This window comes from Cavia porcellus, unplaced genomic scaffold (assembly GCF_034190915.1).
Source record: "Cavia porcellus strain 051 isolate PalLab524CR breed Dunkin Hartley unplaced genomic scaffold, mCavPor4.1 scaffold_1, whole genome shotgun sequence".
Classification (NCBI taxonomy): domain Eukaryota; kingdom Metazoa; phylum Chordata; class Mammalia; order Rodentia; family Caviidae; genus Cavia; species Cavia porcellus.
In genome coordinates, this window is record NW_026947484.1 from 115,474,226 (window position 1) to 115,497,807 (window position 23,582).

Genomic DNA, 23,582 nt, shown 5'->3' on the forward strand with positions numbered 1-23,582 from the left:
TTATTCTTTCTTTGGGCCATTTTGCAAGGCTGTGTTTGCAGCGAGCAGTCTTGTAGGATGAGGTAATGTCTCCATGTGGTACAAAGAACAGGCTTGCTTACTGCTCACTATAACATGTTGGGTTCCCCAAGCTCAGCATTCCTCGCCTATAATGCAAACCATTTGGTGTCAAAGTCTAAGTCGGGGGCCCATGTGCTGAGAGAACCTGGGTTCAGGGAACAAACATGCGCGCACGCTGGCTGCCGCTTTTGCTTTAAGTCTTTTGCTTCTGACCCACTGTGTTCTGTCAGCACTATGAAAAAGTAAGGTGAGATGTTGGTGTGCAAATCAGATAAAATCTGACCTCTCACGGTTCTCCTCTCGCTAGCTGCATGTCCCTCCTCTTAAATTAAAAAAAAAAAAAAAAAAAAGAGTTATTGAATCTCTTTCAGCTGCACTTTCCCTTGAGGTTCCCACCATACTAGATTCCATTTGAGTGTTTCCCTAGTCCCATTTAGTACCACGCAGAGACCACTCTGCTTTGACGCCAGGTGACGCTGGGCGGTAGAAGATCGGTGGACCCCAGGACAGGACAGAACTCAGCTCGGAGCAGAAACGGGCTTCAGAGCAGGCGCGGCGACTCCTAGGTAGGCGGGACTCGGAAAGCGGCGCGCAGATTGGAGCCGGGAGTAGGGTTTTGTCTGGCGGCGGCAGTTGCCTAGCAACCACACGGCTGTTAATAGAACGTCTATTCGAGTGGCTTCAGGGTCGTGCGGGTGGGAATTAGTGGGGCACTGCGGGGCCGCTTCCAGCAAAGCGACCCCTCGGATTCGTGCCCTTCGCGACCTTCTCAGCAACGGCGCCAAACCCTCCCCGGGCCTCGGGCTCAGGCGGCTCCAGGGACCGCGCGGTCGCGCTCGGGCACGCGCCTTCTTTCCGCCCGCGCCCGCACACGCATGCTCCTCGCGCCCCCACGCGCGCCGTCGCCTTTGGCGGCTGCCCACGCAGCCGCGTGTCCTGAGCAGGCGGGCGCGGGGAGGCTCCTGTAGCCAACGCCAGTTCTCGGGTGAGGCCGCGGCGCAGGGTACGGCGCCCCCCTCAGTCTGCCAGAGCCCGGATGCCTCAGAAATTCGGCTCTGGGTCTGTGGGGGACGAAATGCAACCCAGTCTCCATTTTCCTGAACCCCGCGCAAATAAACACGCACAAGCACGCACACAGGCGTCGCCACAGCCCCGGCTCGCCGCGCAGGTCTCAGGGAAGAGCCGGCTCCGGAGTGGCGCCCGCTCGGCCTCTGCGGCTCATAGGTGCGACGGAACTGCCCGGCTCGCCGAACGGCGTAACGGCCGGCGGGGCTCGCAGCCCTTCGGGCCGGCCGGGCAGCAGCGGCCGCCTGCTAGACCGGTAGGCGGGGGCGCGGGACGTAGGGCGCGGGGGGGGGGGGGCGCCCGTGACTCGTGCTGCGGGCCGGGTAGGCCGGGCCGGCTCCGCTGAGCGAACTCCGCCCGCCCGCCCTTCACTCCCGGGCCTCGCCCACCTCGCGAGAAGCGTCCCGAGGAAGTCGGGCGCCCGCGGCCTGCGGCTGGGGCGGCTGTCGGGACTGGCACTGTTCCGGGTCACAGCGGTCTGGCTGAGGCGACAGGGACCACTGAGGGATGGTGGGGAGGGCGCAGGGCTGTCGCCTCTGGCTTAATATGGCAGATGCGCTGAGACTCCAACAGGTGGCTCCGTGGCGCAATGGATAGCGCATTGGACTTCTAGAGGCTGAAGGCATTCAAAGGTTCCGGGTTCGAGTCCCGGCGGAGTCGTGATGTTTTTTCCTCCCACTCTGTTTCTCTCCTTCCTCTCTTTTTCTTCCGAAGTTCACTCCCCTCCCTGTCCGCCCGTATCCTGTCACGGCATTCGGCTTGTGCGGTGCTTTTGCCTTGGGCTGCTTTCGGCCGCTGGCCAGCCTCTCGGAACCTGTCCGCTCCCGGAAGGAGCAGCTGGGGCGCGACAGAGGGCGAAGAGGCGACAGCGATGCAAGGTCTTGGGTTTGGACCTGCTAGAGGGCGCGGCGGAGGCCCGGGTCTGGGTTGACAGTGGCTGTGGAACAAGAAAATTCGTCTACACACCGTGCGGCACGGGCTGAAGGCTCGCCCCCAGCGCTTCAAAATTAGCCCGCACCGGAATCTCAAAAATGCAGGTTTCTGGGTGTCACTCGAGTTCCAGTTTCGTCAGTCTGAGGCGGGGCCCGGGAATCTACATTACTTTGATTGGGGGTCCACTCTACCTGTTGGCTTCTTGGGGCGCGCGCGGGGGGGGGGGATGTTACTTTATCCTTTTCTTCTGACAACTTAGCTTTACCCGAGGTTGGGATTCTTCCTCACCATATGAGAAAGGGAGAAAAGAAATGAATGAAATTTTTAAAATTCAGTGTAACAATAAAACATTCATACAAAAGATATGAAATCTAATATTGTAAAAAAAAAAAAAAAAAAGTAGACGGGAGTGTAAGTATTCTGGCCATTCTTATCCCAGCCTTGCAGTTCTGCCACAAGCTATTAGTGATCATAGTTTCTTGGCAGTATTTTCAGATCTATTTTATGTAGATGTCAGCATTTTTATAGCTATTATCGCGACCTATATATGTTACTATTATTAATATGTGTAATATATATCCTTTGCAAAGCAGTGCTGTCTTCTGCCATTGTCCACAGAAATAATTTAACAGTCCCTAAAACTTGGACATTTAGGTGTCCATTATTTTTCTGCTACATGCAGTGCTTCAGTGAACACCCTTGTTCTAATTGTACACAAATATCTTTAGCACAAACTCCTAGGAGCTCAATTTTCTTCGTGTTCCTAATTTGTACATTCTTTGATAGATATTGGCAGTTTGCCCTCATAAAGATTTAACCATTTTACTCTCACCAGCAGTGTATGATAATGTTCCCGACAGCCTTCATGTTAGCAAACAGATGAGAAATAGTTTTGAGGTGTAGCTTTAATTCATATCTTTTGAGTGAAGCTGAGCATCTATTGATACATAGGACGATTTGTATTTCTTTTCCTGTAATTTATCTGTTCTCAATTGTGCTCTTTTTTTTCTGTCATTCCAACCCCTAGGCTGGCTATAATAAAGACACCATTTAAAAAATCATTTTGTGGAAATTACTATTAAGGAAAAAAAAACGCTTTGTGGTATGTGTTACAATTATTGTTTCCAGTCTGTGTCAATTTTGTTTTCTGTTTTACAAAAATTTGCATTTTTAGCTTTGTCAATCTTTTCTGGCTTCTAAGTTTAAAGTCATACTATATTCAGGTTATTAAATGTTTGCCTTTTAATGGATTTTTTATGCTTTATTTTTAAATATTGGTTTTAGCCAGAATGTTTTTTGAGAATAAGTGAAGATTTGTTGCAGAATCACTGATGATGGATGAGCCCTCCTTTTTTCCTACTAATTTAATTGCATAAATCAGTATAATAGTTTTAGAAGTATGGTCATTGTCACTATATTGTATCAGAGACCTGGCCAAGATCCCCAACTGCCTGCTGAGTGGTACAGTAATAAGAAACAGACATATTTAGTAATGCATTACATGGGAGTTTGGGAAGTCAATACCTCAGGGTAGGCAGAGACAAAGACTCTGGGAGCTAGTCTTATCACATGACTCAGAAGGCAGAGGTGACCTGTGCTAATAAGGATCTTTATGTAGATCCAGAAAGTGAAGAGAGATGGCAGGTTAAGAGTTTGTCCTAAAAACATTGTTTTTATTACTACTGGGTTCTTAACCAGGATGTCTTCAGCTGATGCCGTCTTGCCCTGGGGTGTCACAGCATCCCAGGACCAGTGAGGCCTCTACTGTGACCTGATACTGTGACCTGAAGAGGCACATGGCATTATGTTCTCACATACCATAGTGGGCCCACATGGCAAGCTATTAGGCCACAAACAAGCCCTAATCATGGTGTAATTATGAAATGATTTTCCCCCAACAATTATATAGGATGATCCTTGATAGTCTTGCTCTGTAGTTTAGGCTGGCCTCACTTCTATATCCCAGGCTGGTTTTGAACTTCCAATAATCTTCCTGCCTTAGCTTCTCAAGTGCTGGGATAACAGAAATGTACTACCATTCCCAGCTTTTGAACAGTTTTTAATATTGTTTTTGTGTTCAAATTCTGGAATCTTGACTATTATGTGCCTTGACATAGTTTTTTTTCTGATCCTGGCTAATCACAGAGTTCTTTATGCATTTTTCTTCATGCTTAGGAAGTTTTCTGCCATTACTTCTGAGAACAATTTTTTTATGTCCTCTGTACTATCTTCTGATTTTCCATTGATTTGGATCAATCTTATATCACTCTTCCTTGCACCAGAGCTGCTGTTGATGAAGAAGAGGTCTCTTATTTGAGAGAAGAAGTCTCTTATTTGATAATGCTAACCAAAAACCTGTCTTCTGTGTCTTGTTTTCACATTGGTTGTTTCTGCTGGGTATACTTTCAGTACAAGTTTTGATTTCCTTGATAACTGTTTGAATCTGTTTCATGGATCCTATTTCTTGGACATTCATGATTTCCATCATTATCCTAAGCTTTTTAAAAAAAATTCTAAATTCACGAACCATGTCCTTTATTTGGGTCATCATCTCTTCAGTTATCTGTGAAATTATTTTTCCTAGAAACTCATTCATCTACATTGTTATTTCTACTCCTGCCATTTCAAAAAGCTCAGCTGGGTGGCTTTTGATTTCTTCTACTTCAGTCTTCCCTGGCTTTGCCTTGGGCAAGCTGGAGGTCTGGGGTTGCCTGGGGAGGTCTGGATCTATGTCTTCTCATTTTCTGTATTTTAAAATTGGTTTTCTCCATTAATGCTTATAAATTGCTTCTGGTAGGTAGATATTAGTAATATTGAGACTTCCTTAGAAAGGACAACTTTACAGAAATGTCTTCTAGGTGTAGCAGTCTTTTGGCTTTTGAGTCTGTCTCAGACGCTGCCTCTTCAATTTATAAGGATGAGAAGTTGCTGCTTATTTGACCTGGCACCCAGTTCTTTGATAGTGGACTATGATATTGTTTATGACCTCCCAGACAATCTCAATATTGGTATACAAGGAAGAACAACTTATCACAACTATGTCACCTTGGTGTAACAACATCAAGCAGAGTCTAGAAAATGACAAACTGTGGTAACTATTAATTTGCCACCTTTAACCATATGTACAAGATTTATAGTTATATTACAAAAACAAAGACTACATAAAATAAATATGCCCTCACTAGAGCAAGTTTACTATGTGGGGAGAAAATGTAAAAGGGCTAAGAGGAGAAAACAAAGACAAAAGAGAAAGCAATTAGAAGCAAAGGGGAAAGAAAAGGAAGATTTCCAAGCTGTGGGAAACTGGTGAAGATAGGAGAGAGGGCCATAGATTCAGCTCAGTGGTACAGCGCCAGCCTGTCAAGCACCAGGCTCTGACTTTGATTCCTGATACCAAAAATAGAAGAAAACAAGAACAAAACAAAACCAAACTAAAAGCTATGTTCACACTCATGGAAAAACAAAGAAAAAAGTTCACTGTGATTTTAAGTGTGTGGTTATCTTCTGGGATCTGTAGTTTTGTGGTAGTGCCCAGTTGAAAGTGTGTCTCTGCTGTCACAGATACACAAAAGAGGCAGAGCCCAGATCTATGCTGAATGGTTCCAGCAAACCTTCAGTAATATTAGGGGGGAGTGCTGGATAATCCCAGCAATTCTACTGGAAGAATGGCGTACCAATTCTGGTTCTTTCAGCACCACAGTTCAGGCTGATCCTGGCCTGATTTTAAGTTGGGGCCTGAGGTTCAGCCTACAGCAGTCTGGGTGCCTCTTGCCTGCTAACCTCATCTCCCTGATCCTGTATGTCTCCTGCACTTGTGCCTCACCCAGTCACTGAGAGCCCTGAAAGGAAGCCAACCCACAGTTGCTGAGTTCTGGGTGCAGCTGGCTGCTCCCTAAAAGGTGTCTGGCCACATACCCTCTGCAGGGGAGCCTCTTCAGCTGGTGTAGATCACAGCATCTACTATTCCATTCCACTGGTGTTTCTCCCTGGAGGCCTCTGGAGTCACCTGCCTTGACTGTGTCTATAGATTTGAGTCTCTTCTCTCATGATGAGCCAGGGAGTCAGAGAAAAAAGTGGTTTGCCACTTTCTTTTTCTGCAGAGTTCTGCTTATTTACCCTGTGGGCTGTAATTCTCAGAAACCCACTTTCCTCCTTTTTTTCTCCAGATTGTTTTGTTATAGCATGTGATTTTGAATCTCAGAGAGGCTGATTGGCTGTTTAGTGCTCGGCCAACTTTCTGGAAGTAATCAACCTTTTTCAAAGATTTTTCCTGGCTATTTTTGTATTACTGAGAATACTGTGCTAGGTATGACATGTAATATATAAGCTGCTCTGGAAGTGGAGTTAGGAGGATCAAAAGTTTGAGGCCAGCCTGGACAATGTAGTTAAGAGCCTGTTTCAAAGATGAGTGGATGGATGGATGGATGATTAGTTTGGGGATGTAGGTGAGTGGAACACCATTTGTCTGGCATGTGTGAAACCCTGGGTTCAATTTTCAGTATTTAAAAAAACGTGATACTTAAAAATAACTAGTCCAAGAATATATAGCTATTAAGTAGCAAGCCTGGATGAGAAACCAGGAAGACTTGAGACTCAGTACACAGTTCTACATTGTCTTTCACAGTTTTTTTTTTTTTTACTGTTGATTGAACTTATGACCACATACTTGCAAGGCAGGGGCTTCTGCCATTGAGCTAAATCCCTGGCCCCACACATTGAGTTTTAATTATAGCTAGTCTGACTCTAATCTTTGGAGGTATTTTTTTGGGAGACTTTAATTTATAGACTATTATAGGGAGAAGTGAACAATTTGGATGCTGTCTTACTTTTTATTTTTTTTTTTGTCTTTTTCCTTTTTATCGGTACCGGGGATCGAATTCACGACTACCTGCTTGCAAGGCAGGCACTTATGCCGCTGAGCTAAACCTCCAGCTCCTGTCTTACTACTTTTAAGAGCAGTAGGGATAATAAAACTGTGCTCTTTCCTTTGTTCAACGTAGTAGTAAGTTTCCTTTATGTAGACCTGAGCTACACAGTCCTAGATCTTGACTTTTTAAACTTTTATTCCTAAATACTTTATGGTTTTTGTTGGGACCTTCCATTATATTCCCTAACAAATTGTTTTTTGTTTTTTTTTTTTTTTTATCTATAAAAGACATTTGATATTTTATTTTTGGTGGTAGGGATTTAACTCACAACCTCATGCTTGCCAGGCAGGCACTTTGCGCTGCTGAGCTAAATCCTTGGCCATCATTTGTGATTTTAAATAATTAACTTTATACCAAATCATTTTACTGAATTATCTTACTATTTAAAATAGTTCTTCAGTGAAGCCATACCATGTCCCAGAAATAGTTGTTTATCTGGGCATTGTGGGCTGGGCACAGAGATTTGAGGGGCCCAGTTATCACACTGCTTTCCATGGTCTCTTTTGCCAACGCCAAGTCAAATGAAAAAGAAGTTCTCTTTGTGAGAAAGAAAAAAATACACTCACTCTAAAGGATGGATTGGAAGTTAATTTGATTTATAAATGAAAGGACAGAAGGCAGGGTTCTGATTCAGCAACCCATCATAGAAGAGGTAGGCTGGGGATTTAGCTCAGTGGCATTAGTGCCTGCCTGGTAAGTGCAAGGTTCAGAGTTTGATCCTCAGTACCAAAATAAAAAATGAATTAAAGAGGTAGCAGCGGACTACTTTGAAGAATAATATAGTGAAAGTTATTCATATTAGGACAAATATTGCATCATTCTGGATATTTTCATAGCCTTTAATAAAAAATATTAGTTTCTCAGGTCAAAATCACAATAGGAAGTGGCATAAGACAGATGCTGACAAGACTGAAATCCTCATATAGTATGTCAGTGGGTATGTAAAATGGTATACACTCTTGAGAAAAGTCTGGCAACTTCTCAAAGAAAATAACACATTAGAGTTATATGACCCAGCAACCCACTTCCAGGTATACACCCAAATTAAAAAATGTGCCCAAGGTAGGCCATGGTGGCACTGGCCTGTAATCCCAGCTGCCATGGGGCTAAGGCAGGAAGACTTCTGCAAGTTTAAGGCCTGCACTGGCTACATAGTTTAAGGGCAGCCTGAATTACATATATCCTGTTTCAACCAAAAACAATAAAAGTAAAAAACTTTTAAACAAAGATGTGTACAAGAATGTCCATAGTGGCATCATTTTTTATGGTCAGCTGTAGAAACAACCCAAATGTCTATCAACTGATAAACAAGATGTAGTATATTTATTTGATGGACTATTATTCAGCAACCAAAAGGAATTGAAATACTGATTCATGCTATAACATGAACTTAAATATGACTATATACTGTATCATTGCATTTATATGAAATGTCCAAATTAGGCAAATCCATAGTCACCAAAACTTTTCTCAAGAGTTACTTTGCTTAAAAAGCAAAATAATTTCAACCATTTTTCAAAGATGAGTAGTCCCTGACTTAAAGATGGTTTGACTTACAATTCTTCAATTTTACAATGGTGAGAAATAATCTGCATTCAGTAGGAACTATACTTGGAATTTTAAACTTTGCCTAGGCTAGTGACATTTCCCTGGGCAGTGGCAGTGATATACAACCCCTAGTCAGCATGTAATCTTAAGGAAAATAATAGTAAGACCAGAATGCTGTATTGCCATCATTGTTTGGATACAGGTACACAATAAATCACATGATGGACATACTTGACACTTACATAGTCTATATTGTATAAGCATAAACTAATGTAAGTGTTCTGAGTATAATTTAAGGTAAGCTAGGCTAAGGTGTAATGTTTAGTATGTTAAGTGTATTACAAGCATCTTCAACTTATTAAGCTTAAAAATAGGGTTATCATAACCCAATCACATGTTGCGATATGCAGATATCTGTAGGCGAGGATCACTCAGAGAACAAAAGACCAAAGCTTTTTTTACCTTCTGGCCTTTACTTAAAAGTATACCATTAGATACTGTAATTTGTGTAGCCTGTCACATTTGATATAAAAAAGCTATACACCTACATAATAAATATTAATAGGTGAATTTTTAGTTGAATAATTCCTGTCATTTGAATAAGGTTAAGTATTTTACATTTGTTAAAGCCTTTCAACTTTACTACAGGTTAAATGGTGTGTTAGTCAGTTTTCCATCTGTGACAAAATAATCACCTTAAAAAGAGGCAAGTCAGGGCTGGGGATTTAGCTCAGTGGCATAAGCTCCTGCCTTGCAAGCAGGAGGTTGTGGTTTCGATCCCTGATACCGATAAAAAAATAAAATAAAATAAAAATAAAAGGAGGAAAGTTTTTTTGGTTCATGGTCTCAGTTCCCACAGACTACTGAGCCCTGTCACCGCTGGGTCTATGGAAAGGCAGAATGTCATGATGGCCAGGATACAAGAGAAAAAGAGCAGAGTCCCAAATACCTCCTTCCAGGGCACAACCCCAGGGACCTAACTTTTTTTTCACTAGGCCCTGCCTCCTATGGGTTTCACCACCTTCCAGTAACACCATGGGCTACAAACCAAAATTTTCTATAGTATGAGAATTTGGGATCATTTAAGATCCAAGCCTTAACAGGTAACTTATAACTATTTCTTCTTTCTCTCTCAATACTTAATTCTGTCATGAGATTCTATATTACACAGAAGGCAAAACGTATTTTTGAAATAAGTTTTTCTATAAAAGAAAATATAAATGCTCCCCTAACTTTACCAGCGAAAGCTATTGTCTTTACTGTTTTACTAAGTTGTTTATGACCCCAAACAATAAAATACAAGATCTTACATTTACTGAAATCCAAAATAGTATGCTAGGAAAATAAAGATACAGTAAATAATGCTATAAAGGAGGCTAAAACTCACCAAGAAGCAATAGAAATGACCAACTGTTCTTGCTGGCAGAAAGCCACTTAGCCAGCAAGCATATTGTGCCTTTGGAGAGGAAATAAACTGAGCCACTTCACCTTCTGGTCAAATTAAAATGCTACTTTTCAATCCTGTTTTGCTTGAAACAAAACAGTAAATGTATATAAGATCAACTATTCCTTTTTTGGCACCAAGAAAAGAAAACAGCTTTTGTATATCTTCCACCTACATCCCAAACTTTCTTGGGAAACTTATCTTTTAAGGCTTCTTTATAACTTCACTTAGTTCTTTGGTTTAATGCTAATATACATTTGCTCCAAGAATACACTTATCATTCCTTCATTTTCAGTTGTGACTTGTAAACTGCAAACAAGCAGATCTCTGTATCCCAGCTTGACCAACCTAGATGTGAATTTGCAACTAATTTTAGGATACTGCCTCCCTACCAACTCCCCTGTTCACATATACACACATGTATACGTATATATAAAACTACACAGGACATTAAGTTCTTTAAACATATTGGCAGATGCTATACCTTTTAAGTAAATTTTCCTTAAATAACCAAGCACTAAAAACCTGACAAAAAGTTAATTATCTTTTTTTGTCTTTTTGAGACAGGGTCTCACTGTGCAGTTCAGGCTGGCCGTGAGCTCATTTTGTAGCCTAGGCTGGTCTCAAACTCCAACGATCCTCCTGCCTCAGCCTCCCGAGTGCTGGGATTACAGGTGTGAGCCACCATACCTGGCAAAAATGTTAATTATCTTAAAATGGTTGAGATATCTTTTCCTTCTTAAGCAGTCTAAGCCAGAATGGCCTTTTGTAGAATATTTACTTTTATTTCAAAAGGCATGTGATTGATTACCTACTGGTCAATTTTATTTCCAAACAGAAATCTCTATATAAACAGAGCTAGTAAAGTTGTGTAATGGTATTAGTCTTTAAAACATCTTTTATAAATAAATAAAGGGAAGATGTAAAATACTTTGCTTGGTGAATATTAATTGCGAAATTTCTTCTTCTTCCTGAATTTTTTTCCAGCTGCGTTTGCTGCTTTTTCAGCCATGATCTCTAAGTACTTCCTTCGGTTATATCTGAAAAGAAAAATCAAACCTTCAGGTCTAAAGTATAACAAATCAGTCATTAGAAATTAATAAAACCTTGGGCCGGGGATTTAGCTCAGTGGCATAAGCGCCTGCCTGGCAAGCACAAGGTTGTGAGTTCAATCCCCGGTACCAAAAAAAAAAAAAAAAAAAAAAAAAGAAATTAATAAAACCTTAGGATATTCTAAAGCTCAAAAATGTTTTCAAGTTCACATCATATGTATACTAAGATGCACGTCAAGAGCCATTCTAGGAGCTGAGGATACAGAATACTCCAGCTACTGTTTTCCCTCACAAAGCTTGGAATTTAAAGACCTGTGTATCCCATCAGGCAGTTTTACATATAGGATGTAAATGTGGGATAAAAAGGATAAAGCAAAACAAAGTTTGCACTTACCTGAAAACACAACGTGATTTCCCTTTCTTAGAACCTTAGAAAACATTAAATAACCACTGATGTGCAAAATGTGTGGACAAGACCCATGGAAGAGAGCTGTCACATAAAAACTATTTTCATAAGAATACTAATAATGGAGTAGTGGCCCTGTTCACCTTCTTTCTCTCATGAGTGTACAATGAAGTTTCACAAGGATACATGATGTGCAGTCATCTCTAGAAAGAGACATGAACCTCTAATTCTCATTAATTATGCCAGACTTGGGGCTGGGGATTTAGCTCAGTGGCATAAGCGCCTGCCTTGCAAGCAGGCAGTCGTGAGTTCGATCCCTGGTACCGGTAAAAAAATGAAAAAGACAAAAAAAAAAAAAAAAGAAAAGAAAAGAAATTATGCCAGACTTAAAGAAATTTGCACTACCTTTATTTTCATGAGAATGTAATTCATCTTAATCGGTAATGCATTATTTTTAAATGTATTAATATTTTAGTGATGTGAATTTTTAATTTTAAAAATTTTAAAGAAAAATATACATATTATAAAATGAAATGTAATTTCATTACCTTCTGAACTCAGAATCAGCCAGCAGTTCTTCTACAATAGTCTTTTTCCTTTGCTTCTTGGGAATTCGTGAATGGTAGAAATCAGCTGGATTGTCAACAATAGTTCCAATCTATGAACGATTGATTGAAATAAATCATGTGAGACCTAAATGCCAAGTTACTTCTGTATTCCAGTATAGCTCTGGTAAATTATATTTACAGAACAGAATGGAAAACACAAACCTGTGTTACACAAGTATTAAAATTAGTCTTGCCCTTTTTTTAAGCATAAACAAATCACTTAGCACACTGGTACTACTAATGATATTTCATTAGCTTATAGTAGATCCAAAATTTTTTTCATAATTAAGTGCTAAACAGTAGTTACATTCATGATAAATACTGAAACTAAAGGAGAGAAAAAAAACAATTAATGTGAACTTTGTGTGTCCAATCCAATGGAATACAGTACACATAAATTCCATTACAATCCCTTGGTATCCTAAATACTGCCAGCTTAGAATTCACTTTTTAACTGTTCTGCATTTGTTCCATTCAACTGACTAAAATTTATAGGTGGCAACTGTCCACCAGGCACTATGCTACATGTTGGGGAAACAAAGACTAAAAAAAATTTAGTCCTTGCCATTGAGGGACCTAGTCATAAGGAAGATACAAACAGAAAATTTAAAATCTAATGTAACATGTACTGAACAAAAACACTACAAATGCTCTGAAAACTGAGTGACTAATTCTACCTTAAAGAGGTAAGGAAGATTTAACAGATTATATTTTAGCTGGGTTTGTATTGGTAAAATTTCATCAGACAAGGTAGGGAGCAAAGTTGAAGAAGGCGAAGGCTGGCATACGCATGTTCTGTGAAAGTGACTGAGCTTAAGATGGTCATGTGACAGAGTTGGTGATCTGGTTTGGGTGAAGACTGAAGGGCCAAGTTAAAATAGCTACCCTGTAGGTCATAAATTATTACACTTTCTCAGCAGAGGTACTGTATAATCTGAGCAGATTTTTTTTTTTGTAACAGGAATCTCGCAACTTCGCACTTGACAGGCAGGTGCTTATGCCACTGAGCTAAATCCCCTGCCCCAAGCAGATTTAAAAAAAAAGAATATGAAGCTGGCTACAATGGAAGATGGACCAGAAGGGAGAGCAAACTAGAGTGAAGACTAGTAGAGTTAATTCAGATGAGTGACTAAAAAGAGTAGTCATGAAGAATGAGGCTGTGGGTTTAGCTCAGAGGTGTAAGGGCCTGCCTGGCAAGCACAAGGTCCTGAGTTCGATCCCCAGTACCAAAAACAAAAAGCAGAATGAACATCAACTAACTTTTATTTGAAAATATCTTGAAATATAACTTTTTAATAATATTTAGAATTTGCTCTGGGATGCCCTTCTACCACGCAAAGAGAAAGAGATTGGTACACATAACTACCCCTTTGCCCCCTCTATCCTACATGGATGGATGGTCTGGCTTACCCTGTATTTTCTTTTTGTAGTACTAAGGCTTGAACTCAGGATCTCAATGCATACTCAGTAAGCACTCTACCATTTAATACCTAATAAACTATTATTCATATACTCACATTCATATATTGACCCTTAAAAGTTTTATTAAATTCTAGAAAGCTGACCTAGAAACACAGTTACAGTACTGTTTTTAATAGTACCCTATTACAAGCTGGTGGCTGTCTGAATTGTTTTCATCATTATATAGCCTAAGGAGATTTGGTTCATGTTTGGTGTGCACATTTTAAATATTTACCTATTTCAAAAATAAAGACTACCAACTATTTTCCGCACTGAAATCTGTAGAACATCTCCACTATTCTGTTTGCTTCATACCTGGAAGTACTTAGGGAAGCCGTCTCGGTCATTTTTCTTGTAAAATCTTTTTGGATCCATGCTTGCTCTCATCTTCAGAGCTTTGAGATCATTTTTAAGTTCTTCAGTCAGTTCTGGAGCTTTCATGCCAAACCAACCATCACCTGCAGTTTTTTGTCGCTCTTTCTGAAATTCAGATTTCAAAAATAAACATTCTAACCTTAATAGTACCTAACTTATTTTCCTCCAAAATTATACACAGAAAAACTTGTGAACTAAAGACAAAATTACTTTATAGAAATTTTCTCTCCAGAGTCACCTTTATAAAATGACAAAAAGTGATTGGTAAGTTAGACATAGTTTTGTTAGTTTCATAAATGAAAGTGCCTTAAAAATCTATTTTGAGTCTTCTGTGGTGATGCATGCCAGCGATCCCAGCACTCGGAAGGCTGAGGCAGGAGGATCACAGTGAGTTCAAGGCCGGCCTGGGCTACTTAGTGAGACACTTTCTCAGAAAACCAAAACAAAACAAAATCTATTTTGTATCAGCAAGTAACTGATGACTTGCTGGAAGATTAACATAGCTTCAGCTTGGATTGCCTAAAACAGCCTATGTTAGAGATAATACATAAAAGAATTTTCACTTATGGAGCTTATACATAATATTAACAATTTCAGCTACCTCCTAAGTGTTTCAGAAACTAGTCCAGAAATTTGTATTATTTGTGCCAGTACTAGACATTACTATGGTATCATCTTCTTTCCTCTTAAGTTCCCTTGATAATATTATACTTGTTAGCTGAACTGGCAGATAGAAACAATACTTTTTCATTTTACTGAATTCTCTTTTCTGTCAGATTAAAAAGATCAGGGTTTTTAGTTGGCTACATTAAATTCTTTACAATAGAACATGTAAATTCTTAACATTTATTACACATTACTTAAAAGCCAGGAGATATTATTGATAAACCTATATGCTGGCTATCACTGTTTTAAAGGTTTAAGTTTTATTTGTATGTACCACTGTGATTACAAAAATGTTAAAATTCTTACTAAATGTGTTTATGGAAGTATGTACTATATTATGGTCCTCAAATATAATTTTCTTTGGAACCATATATACATTCATATCTGTCTTTAATTGTACAACTATGCTGTATTATCTGAAAACATAAAGCCAAGCACCTGTATGCACTATAAACAATAAAAACCACTGTACTTACCCTGCGTTTTTTCTGAAGTTGCCGCTTTGATTCACTATATGGTGGGACACAATAATTTTTTTCAAAATCGGGTGTAACAACCGCTTTCTGTAGGAGCTATAAAAATATAACAATGGTTATGTAATGCTTTTAACACTTTAAATTTGGAGTAGTCAAATCTGCTCTTCATTTTTTTACTTACCTGAGATGATTACTCTCATAACACTGTGTGATTAAAAATCAATTTCAAGGTAGTATTTTCCCCAGGGCAAGACCCAAGTAAGACTACTTATTTTTCTTGTATTTGTTCATAGAAATATAGATTCAAGCATTAAATTGGCCATGTCACTTGGTATTACCGATTCAGAAATAAAGATTCACCCAATTCAGATTCAAGCCTAGTGTTTTAGAATAATAGAGTAGCAGTCCAAGCTTTCTTACCACTTAGAGCATAACATTTATATAACAGGTGACTAAGAGCCTGCCATGTGTCAAGTCCTATACTTGGCTCTTAGGCAGTGGTTTTCAATTGGCAGCAATTGATAATGTCTAGAGATGTTTTCTGGTAAGCGTGAGGTTGTGAGTTTGAACCCCCACCAAAAAAAGTCTAGATGAATAGAGGACAGCTTAAAGAACAAAGAAAGTGAACAAAGAAAAACCAGTAAGAGTAGTGCAGGTGAGAAATAAAGGTCTTTATGAGCCAACAGTAGGATGTAGCTCAGCCATAGAGCACTTGCCTAGCATGCACTGAGGCCCTGTGTTCAATCCCCACCACTAGGGGAAAAAAAGCATAAAAAACAAGATGGGGGAGAGGCTGGGGCTTAGTTCAGCTGTGTAAATGCCTATTTCGCAAGCACAAAGTCTTGAGTTTGATCCCCGGTACCAGAAAAAAACCCCAAAAACAAAAAAACAAAGCAAGAAGGGGAAGGTATCATTCTCAAAGTTTGCTAATTGAATGTAAAAAGAGAAGGAAAATATTGTTCAGGCAGGGAACAGAGCAAACAACTGAACTCAAATGCCTAGGCACATCAAAATAAGCAGAAACCTGGATTCCAATGGCTGAAGAGCCGTGAAGGTTAGAAAACAGATTTGAAAGAAAGCAATGCAAGATGTTGTGTAAAGCTAATGTTTAGACAAAATTATCCTAAAAGTAATTCCTCCCAAAATCATCTACAATTTTATGTCTGTAAGAATATTACATTTTTTTGAAGCGAAGAAAGCAGCATTCCTAGCTTTCAAATTCTCAACAGGATCTGGAAGTTAAGAACTGAAAGAGGAAGCAACAAGCCCTCCTTCCTGGTAAGTAATGGCACGAGCCAGGAAGGGAGCAAGTCAGCATTTCCCAAGATCTAGCTATGTTGGAACTTGGGGGGGGGCTGAGCAAGAAGCAATGCGCCTTCCTTCCTGGTAAGTGGTGGCTGCGTGAGTAAGCAGCAGGCGCACCAAGGAGAGAACAAATTAGCGTCTCCCTTGAGCCTACCCACGTGTGGACCGAGAATCAAATGTTCCGTGTGCCCCCACCCCGCTTTAGCAATTGGAGGGTTTTGAGGTCAGCCAGAGTTGATAGCAACTATGGTACATAAAGCAACCAAATGCCTGTATTGCTTGGCTGATTATGCGGACCGGGGACCAGAGATCTGAGCATCTCTTGGGAGGATGACTGTATGCAATATAGCAAATATGGGGGATTTCCTTCTACTCTTTGAAGGCAAATATTGCTCTCACTGTTTTGCTTTGTTCTGACTGTTTTGATCTACTCAATATTCTGCTTTGATTGGTTTTATAATGCTCTGTTTTTAGTTTGATTTTGCTCTACCTGATTGAATGGACAACTACTATAAAGATAACAAGATATACTATGGTACCTATTACTGTTATCCTGGTATCCTGCTCTGTAGTTCTGTACAATTTCACTGCACTGTCTCAACTGGCTTTATTCTGTCTTGTTTTGCTGTATTTTACTACCTTCAAAATAAAAAAGTAAGAACTAAAAAACAAAACCAGCAGGATCAGAACTGATAGGTATAAGAAGAAAAGTACTGACCTAAAATTAATTTTCAAATATCACCTTTTATAGATGGGTCTGTATTAAGAAATGATTATTCTAGTGTGACAGAATATGAGGACTTTAGGCTAATGTGGTTTTATCATAAGAAATTTACTTTCTCCAAAGAATTAACAATTCTAGAAGTCACACTATTAGAAGACAAATACTTCATGTAACTTACCTCATTTTTCTTTTTCTCCTTGATCTGTGTTAGAGTTTTCTTTTTTGACTGAAGTTTTTCTGCATTGAAATTAATATATACACCACCCAACTGCTTGATACTCAGACCAGGGTCTATACTGCTACTTGTCAACTTCAGACTGAAAGAGAAATGATCATTTAACAATCAACTAACAGGGGCTGAGGATTTAGTTCAGTAGCATAAGTTCCTGCCTGGCAAGCGCAAGGTCATGAGTTTGATCCCTGGTACCAAAAATGAAAATAAAAACCAGCTAATAGCCAAGTAGGGTGAAGCCAGGTAGGGTGAAACCAGCTAATAGCCAGGTAGGGTAAAGCATGTCTGTAATCCCAGCTGAGACACAAGGATTGCCCCAAAGCCAGCCTGAACTACACTGAGTTCAAGGCCAGCCTCAGCTACTTAGCAAACTGTCTCAAAAACAAAACAAAAAAATTAAGTAATTAAAATGGAAACAGGGGTGGGGATTTAGCTCAACTGCATAAGCACCTACCTGGCAAATGCAAGGTCATGACTTCAATCCCCTGTACTCACCAAAAAAGAAAAAGAATAAAAGAAAAAAAAAAAGAAATATTATATCTTTAAAAAAAATCATTTGTTCCTTGTACCAGTGGTGGCAAACCTATGGCACAGGTGCCACAGTGGGCTGTATCTTTGACAGCTCTAAAAGGTTTGCCATCACTGCCTTATACTGTCAGCAGTCAAAAGCAAATCAAAACAAAACTGTAAGTATGTATTTTAAATCTAGTATACTCATTTAGAAGAAACTCTACTATGAATAAATATTTAACTAGAATGTTTTTGGGGGAACATTGAAACTTATTTCCTAGATTTTCTCAAACAATGCTAATGACAAAAACAGGTTCTTCTACTTTGAACTTCCAAGTTATGCAAACTTAAATTCTTTCCTGGGTGACTAAGAAGAGCATCTGGTCAGTGTCTCCAAACCAGTGAATCTTAAATGGCAGGGAGCTTCCCTGTCACAGGAGTTTAAAAAAGATAAAATGTTGGTGGACTTGGGAGGCTGAAACAAGACAACAGAAAGTTCAAGGATAGCGTGGGAAACTTTGAGACCCTGTCTCAGTTTTTTAAAAAACATATAGTTGAGATATGGGGTGAGGCTTTAAATTCAGTGCTGGCCCTGGGTGAGGACTGAAGTACAAATCATATTTTAAGCCTATCAGAGCTGAATATTCTGCACTGGGTGTGGGCTCCAGCTATTTAGCTGTTTATGTGAGAATTTCTACTTTGTATGACTGAAGGATCACATTTATAAGCATGTACACTTGAACTTAAAGTCACTTTCTTCCCTGATTATTCATATAAACTGAACAGGCATTTAAAGCACAATCAACTTCTTCAGTGAAGGTGAGTCATTCCATTGTAGTGCCTTGGGATTCTTAGCCTGAATATATAATACAACTAACAGGAAGAGTGTGGCTTGCAAAAGGTAGGTCTCAGCTTAGATTTTGACTGCTTTCACTGGTTTAGAGTAAAGCCTAGGTATCTGTTAATACATAGAGCCCTTCAGTGGATAACATTTGTCATAGGGTGTACCATTAAAAAACAATTTACAGGGGACAAAAGAAACTAAAGAAATGGCCCCAAACATTAGTGCTTCTCTATGGATAATGTTTGGGATTACAGGTAATAATTTTTCTGTATTTTTCAATTTCTCTACAGTTATCACTGATGAAAAAAGCTGCCTATTTTCACTTTCCTTGTTATATTGATTGCTCTTAACAATCACACAGCAAATCTTAACAGATATCCAATATATTAGCAAAAGAAACACTTTTGGTTGTAACTAGTGGGAGAAAGTTTTAAGATACAAAGATAAGGCAAATGCTAGATAGATAGCTGGTCCAAAATGAACCCAACAGTAATTTTCTCATTTCCCAGGCCATGATTTCACATTTTTATGGTAAATTAACCACTTGAAATAGGCATCAAAGATTTACTTTTGGGGGTGGGGACTACAGCTCAGTGGAAGAAAATGCTTAGCATGCACAAGACCCAGAGTTAATTTCCACCACTCCCCAAATTCACTTTTAAAAATCAAGGTAAAACTTACAGTTTAGACTTTGTGTTATTTAGTAAGTCATCTTCATCACTATACTCATCTTTATTTCTGTCACTATCTGATGGTTCTTCCTCACTGTTTTCATCTTCTTCCTCTTCTTTTTCTTCCTCAGTGATATCCTCACTTGCCTTATCTTCCAAGTAAAATTTTTTATCAGCATTGATTCCAGGAGTTGTGTCAATTACAAAGAATGCATTTTCATGAGATGTATTTTCTGAGTTTCCATTTAATGATTCCTTTTGACCACTATTTTCAACAAAACACAGAGTGTCCTGTTCACTTTCATAGCTTTCAGATTGCTGGCTTTCATCACTGCTGAGAACTAGTAAGACAGAATCCTCTATATCCTGAGACTGGTCCAGCTCAGGTTTGTTTAGTCTGGCATCACATTCATCTATACTCTTTTCACTGTTGTGCTCACTGTCAACTTTACTTGTGGATTCTTCATCATAATCACCACCCTGACCACTGAACTTTGTCAAGTCATTTACTTTTATGGTGCTTTTTCCCTTTTCATTCCATCTGTTTACTTCTACAACTGCAAATGTTTGTGCTAATGATTTCATGATGGCCTCATGGTTCAGATTTGAGGGCTCTGATGTGGCCTTATTTTCAGGGGTTGAATGCTTTTGAGAGACTAACTGCTGAAGACTAGTGTCCTGAAGTTTAGAAAGGCATTTCAACTGAGAACTTTTATCATTTTCCTTTTCTTCATCTATTCTTCTGTTTTCCTCTTCATCCAAACTCCGTCTGGTACCTGAATCCTCTGATTTCATAGAGATATCCATGATTCCCTTATTTTCTGGTACAATCTTAGTATGTTTATTATCAGTTTGTGCCTGTAATTTCCTTGGCACAATTCTGGTAGTTCTCTTATGTATAATTCCAGGGAATGAAATGTCAGAGTATGATGACTCAGCATCAGATAGAACTTCTGCATGTGATTCTTGGTTTTGACCAGTTAGAGATGTGGCCTTATTTCTGGTTCTTGTCACTTCTGGCGAAGACCCAATTCTAGAAACACCTGAAGTGTGAGATTCTACTTCAGAGACAATTTCTTCGGCAACAGATTCATTTAGTGCAGTTATTTTCTGCTTTTTTCTTACAGTGGATGCTGGTGTAGGTGCAATTATGATCTGTCTTCTCCTAGTTATTCTCAGAATAGGCTCCTGGATCTCAGATGGTGAAGAACAATTTGACTCTGTTTCAGAGAATTCTCCATCAGTAGGTGGTTCAGTTATCTCTGCTGGTGAGCCTGTGGTAGTCCTGCTCTTTCTCTTTCTGATTTTAGGAGTTATAGAGATTGAACTTTTTCCAGCAGTCTGCGATTCAGCTGTGCTTTGGTTATCAGGTTGAGATTCCTTCTTGCTTTCTGGATGTGCCTGAATTCCTCCAGCAGCAGAACTCTGGAAAGCCAAGGAAACACTGTAAGTTAGTTAGCGCTGTGACAAGATCAAACCGAATGAGGTATTCCTCCTAGTAGCAAAAGTTTAGAGGACACTTAAAACACAGAAAACCTGTAAGAAGGACTTTTACAAAAAACCAAAACTATGATTTAAAAAACCAAAAAATCTAAATGTTGGAGCTGATTTTCTTTACCTTAATTGTGTATCTGACTTTAAAAGGTGAAAGATTTATATGATCTGAAGAGAAACCAGTGTATTATATCTGACTTTAGAACGCAAAATAGAGAATTTCTCCAAAACAACAAAACATTCTGACGCATACATAGGTGACAAATATCCGAGCTAGGTTCCCTTCACTGCAGAATCCGAAAAACGTTGCAGCGGCCGAGAGCCACCAGGTGGTGTCACCACAGTCCACGCTGATGGGAGTTCGAGCTGGGCCACCGCTAGCCTCCCCGAGTGTAAGGATAACCCTGCCCTGCGTCCCCACTGAGGCTTGCACGTGGCGGCCGGAACTTCCTTGGTAGGTCCAGCATTAACACTTAACGTTAACACTTAACGTTTAAAGGACTGTGTTGTGCATCTTCATTAAGGCGATGAACGACGATAGGCAAGCTACCTATCCTCTCTTCCACACTATGCACTGCCTTTAGAAAACTGATGAGCACTTAACAGTTCCCTTGACAGATAACGCACAGGCCTTGTTATCCCGCAGCCTTGGCAAGCTCGGCCTCTCACTTTTCCCCCACGTGCCTGAACACTACCAAGAGGCGAAGAGAAACATTCATACCTTCTGCTGGGAGCTGGCGGCCGACGTGACTTGTATTCTAGCCCCAGAACGTGCAGACCTGGTTACCACCATTTTTGCGGCCTCCCGTCCCTCCGTAGATACCACGGCTTCCGTAAGCCGCGGCGGCTCGGAAATACGTCATAGAAGTGCCGAGTTTATCCTAAACTCGCGAGACTCTCAGACCTGTGTTTGTTCCGCTTGCTGCTCTATTGCTCGGCCACTGTTGGCTCCAGATCGAGACCTCTTCTCGTTTTATCCTTTCCTTTAGCTCTACAGAAGAAAGAATAGCCTGTTGCTAGGAGACCCTAATAGAATCACAAAACACCTATACTGACAAAGAGCTTTGTCCTAATTTTACTCGAACAAAGTAGAAAATTGCGTTATTTACCTCACTCTCCATTCATTTTCAGTGATTATAAAGGTTTTGATCTAGCTGTAAGCGGAGACTTTCACATTATTTATACATTTATAAAAATCAGTGTATTCGTGTATTATTCGTCAAGTACAAATAAAAGATTTACCGACTCGTTTTGGATAAAAGATACGCTAGATATCCGCTGAAATTTGACTAGGAAGCTAGAAAATCTAAATGTCAGGTGATGTATCAGAATTGGGAGTAAACTGAAAAGATGTGGAAAAAACTGTAAAGGAGAGAAATACATTTTTTTGAGGACAAGGAAAAGAAAATGAGAACTACTACTAGTTTTTGTTTGTTACTGTTTTTTGAATGAAGGGCGGAGAACTAGAATGAGAAGCAAAATGAGGAAGTAAATAAATGGAAATTATTGCTGGAAGGGAGAAAAGGGGTGTGCCCTACCAAGTCAGAATAGAAATTTTATTTATTTCTTTGTGACAGAAAATTAATATTTAAAGTCACAGCACTCATATTTTGGTGGATATACTGCCTCCCAGCTAAAAATAGCTTCTTTCTGTTTCCCTGGAAGGAGAGTGTGTCTGGTTACCAAATTTTGGTTAATATGTATGAGTTATTTAGGGACATAGTTTTAAAAGAGAGGTGATCCCCCCGCGACTTTCTAAATTTATTTTTCTTCGCTAAGTTATGTTTGCTGGTTTTCAGATGGCAATTTTGTGCCATGAAGATGCAGGCTATACTTTCTATGGCCTAATAGTGGAGAGAACTTGTGGATCTGCAACATCAGCCTTTAGTAGTCTACTTCTAGATTTCTTCCATCTGAAACACTTTGTTTTAGCTTGGTTTGATTTTGATTTTTTTTTTTTTGTCTTGTTCATTTTTATCGGTACCAGGGATGGAACTCATGACCGCCTGCTTGCAAGGCAGGTGCTTATGCCGCTGAGCTAAATTCCCAGCCCCTGATTTTGATTTTTGTAACCTCATTGTATATTCTAGGGTGTATACAATGAATATTCTAGGTTGAATATTCTAGGTTGTATACATTGTATATTCTATCACTATGTAGCCCAGCCAGGGCTCAAACTCACAGTGATCCTCCTGCCTCAGCCTTTCTAGTGCTGGGAGCACAGGCATGCACCATCACATCCAGCTTGAAACACATTTTAAAAAGTTACTTTCTGTTTGTGACCTGAAATTACCTGTGGCTGAAAATGGAATAAAAAAAAAAAAAGAGATGGAGGGGTTTAGCCACAAAAGAATGCACGTTCTTTTGAGGCAAGGATCTGATTTCTGTGAATGCAAAGATTTTCAAGAGGACAGAGGAAAACAAGGATATTTTGGGGGTAGATACCTTAATCTCTGTAAGTAGAAGGTTATATATCAACAATAGAAAAGGTTTAGATAGACTCTCCTGTGAAATGTGAGAAAAAGGGAAAGAACTATAGGACAGATAAATAGTGAGATTCTAAAAGGTGTACAGGAAGGAAAGTGAACCAATAGAAAATGAGTAGTGGAGACCAAAGCAACAGAGCAGTGACAATCATAATATGGTATGGACACTATTTTAACAGCTTGATGTGCATTCATTTAATCTCTACAATTTTAACTTGAACAAATGCATGAAAAGTGAATTAAGATGATGGTGGGTTCAGAAAATTGGGAGAATATTAGAAAATCATTCAGTGT

At 39.7% G+C, this 23,582-nt stretch overlaps 1 protein-coding gene and 1 non-coding gene across 2 annotated transcripts; one reads left to right on the plus strand and one right to left on the minus strand.

Annotated features, from left to right (window-relative positions):
• The first annotated feature begins 1,700 nt into the window (after positions 1-1,700).
• On the plus strand, positions 1,701-1,785 carry Trnar-ucu (transfer RNA arginine (anticodon UCU)). Its single transcript is given in 2 exon segments — positions 1,701-1,737; positions 1,750-1,785. It is a non-coding gene; the product is annotated as a tRNA-Arg (tRNA).
• A 6,019-nt stretch (positions 1,786-7,804) lies between these two features.
• On the minus strand, positions 7,805-21,680 carry Dnttip2 (deoxynucleotidyltransferase terminal interacting protein 2). Its single transcript, XM_023561296.2, has 7 exons — positions 21,524-21,680; positions 19,319-20,733; positions 17,230-17,368; positions 15,023-15,118; positions 13,821-13,985; positions 11,985-12,094; positions 7,805-11,018 (listed from the first exon to the last, which is right to left on the minus strand). The coding sequence occupies exons 1-7, from the start codon at positions 21,593-21,595 to the stop codon at positions 10,925-10,927; spliced, it is 2,091 nt and encodes a 696-aa protein (XP_023417064.2). The 5' UTR covers positions 21,596-21,680; the 3' UTR covers positions 7,805-10,924.
• Between the last annotated feature and the right edge of the window lie 1,902 nt (positions 21,681-23,582).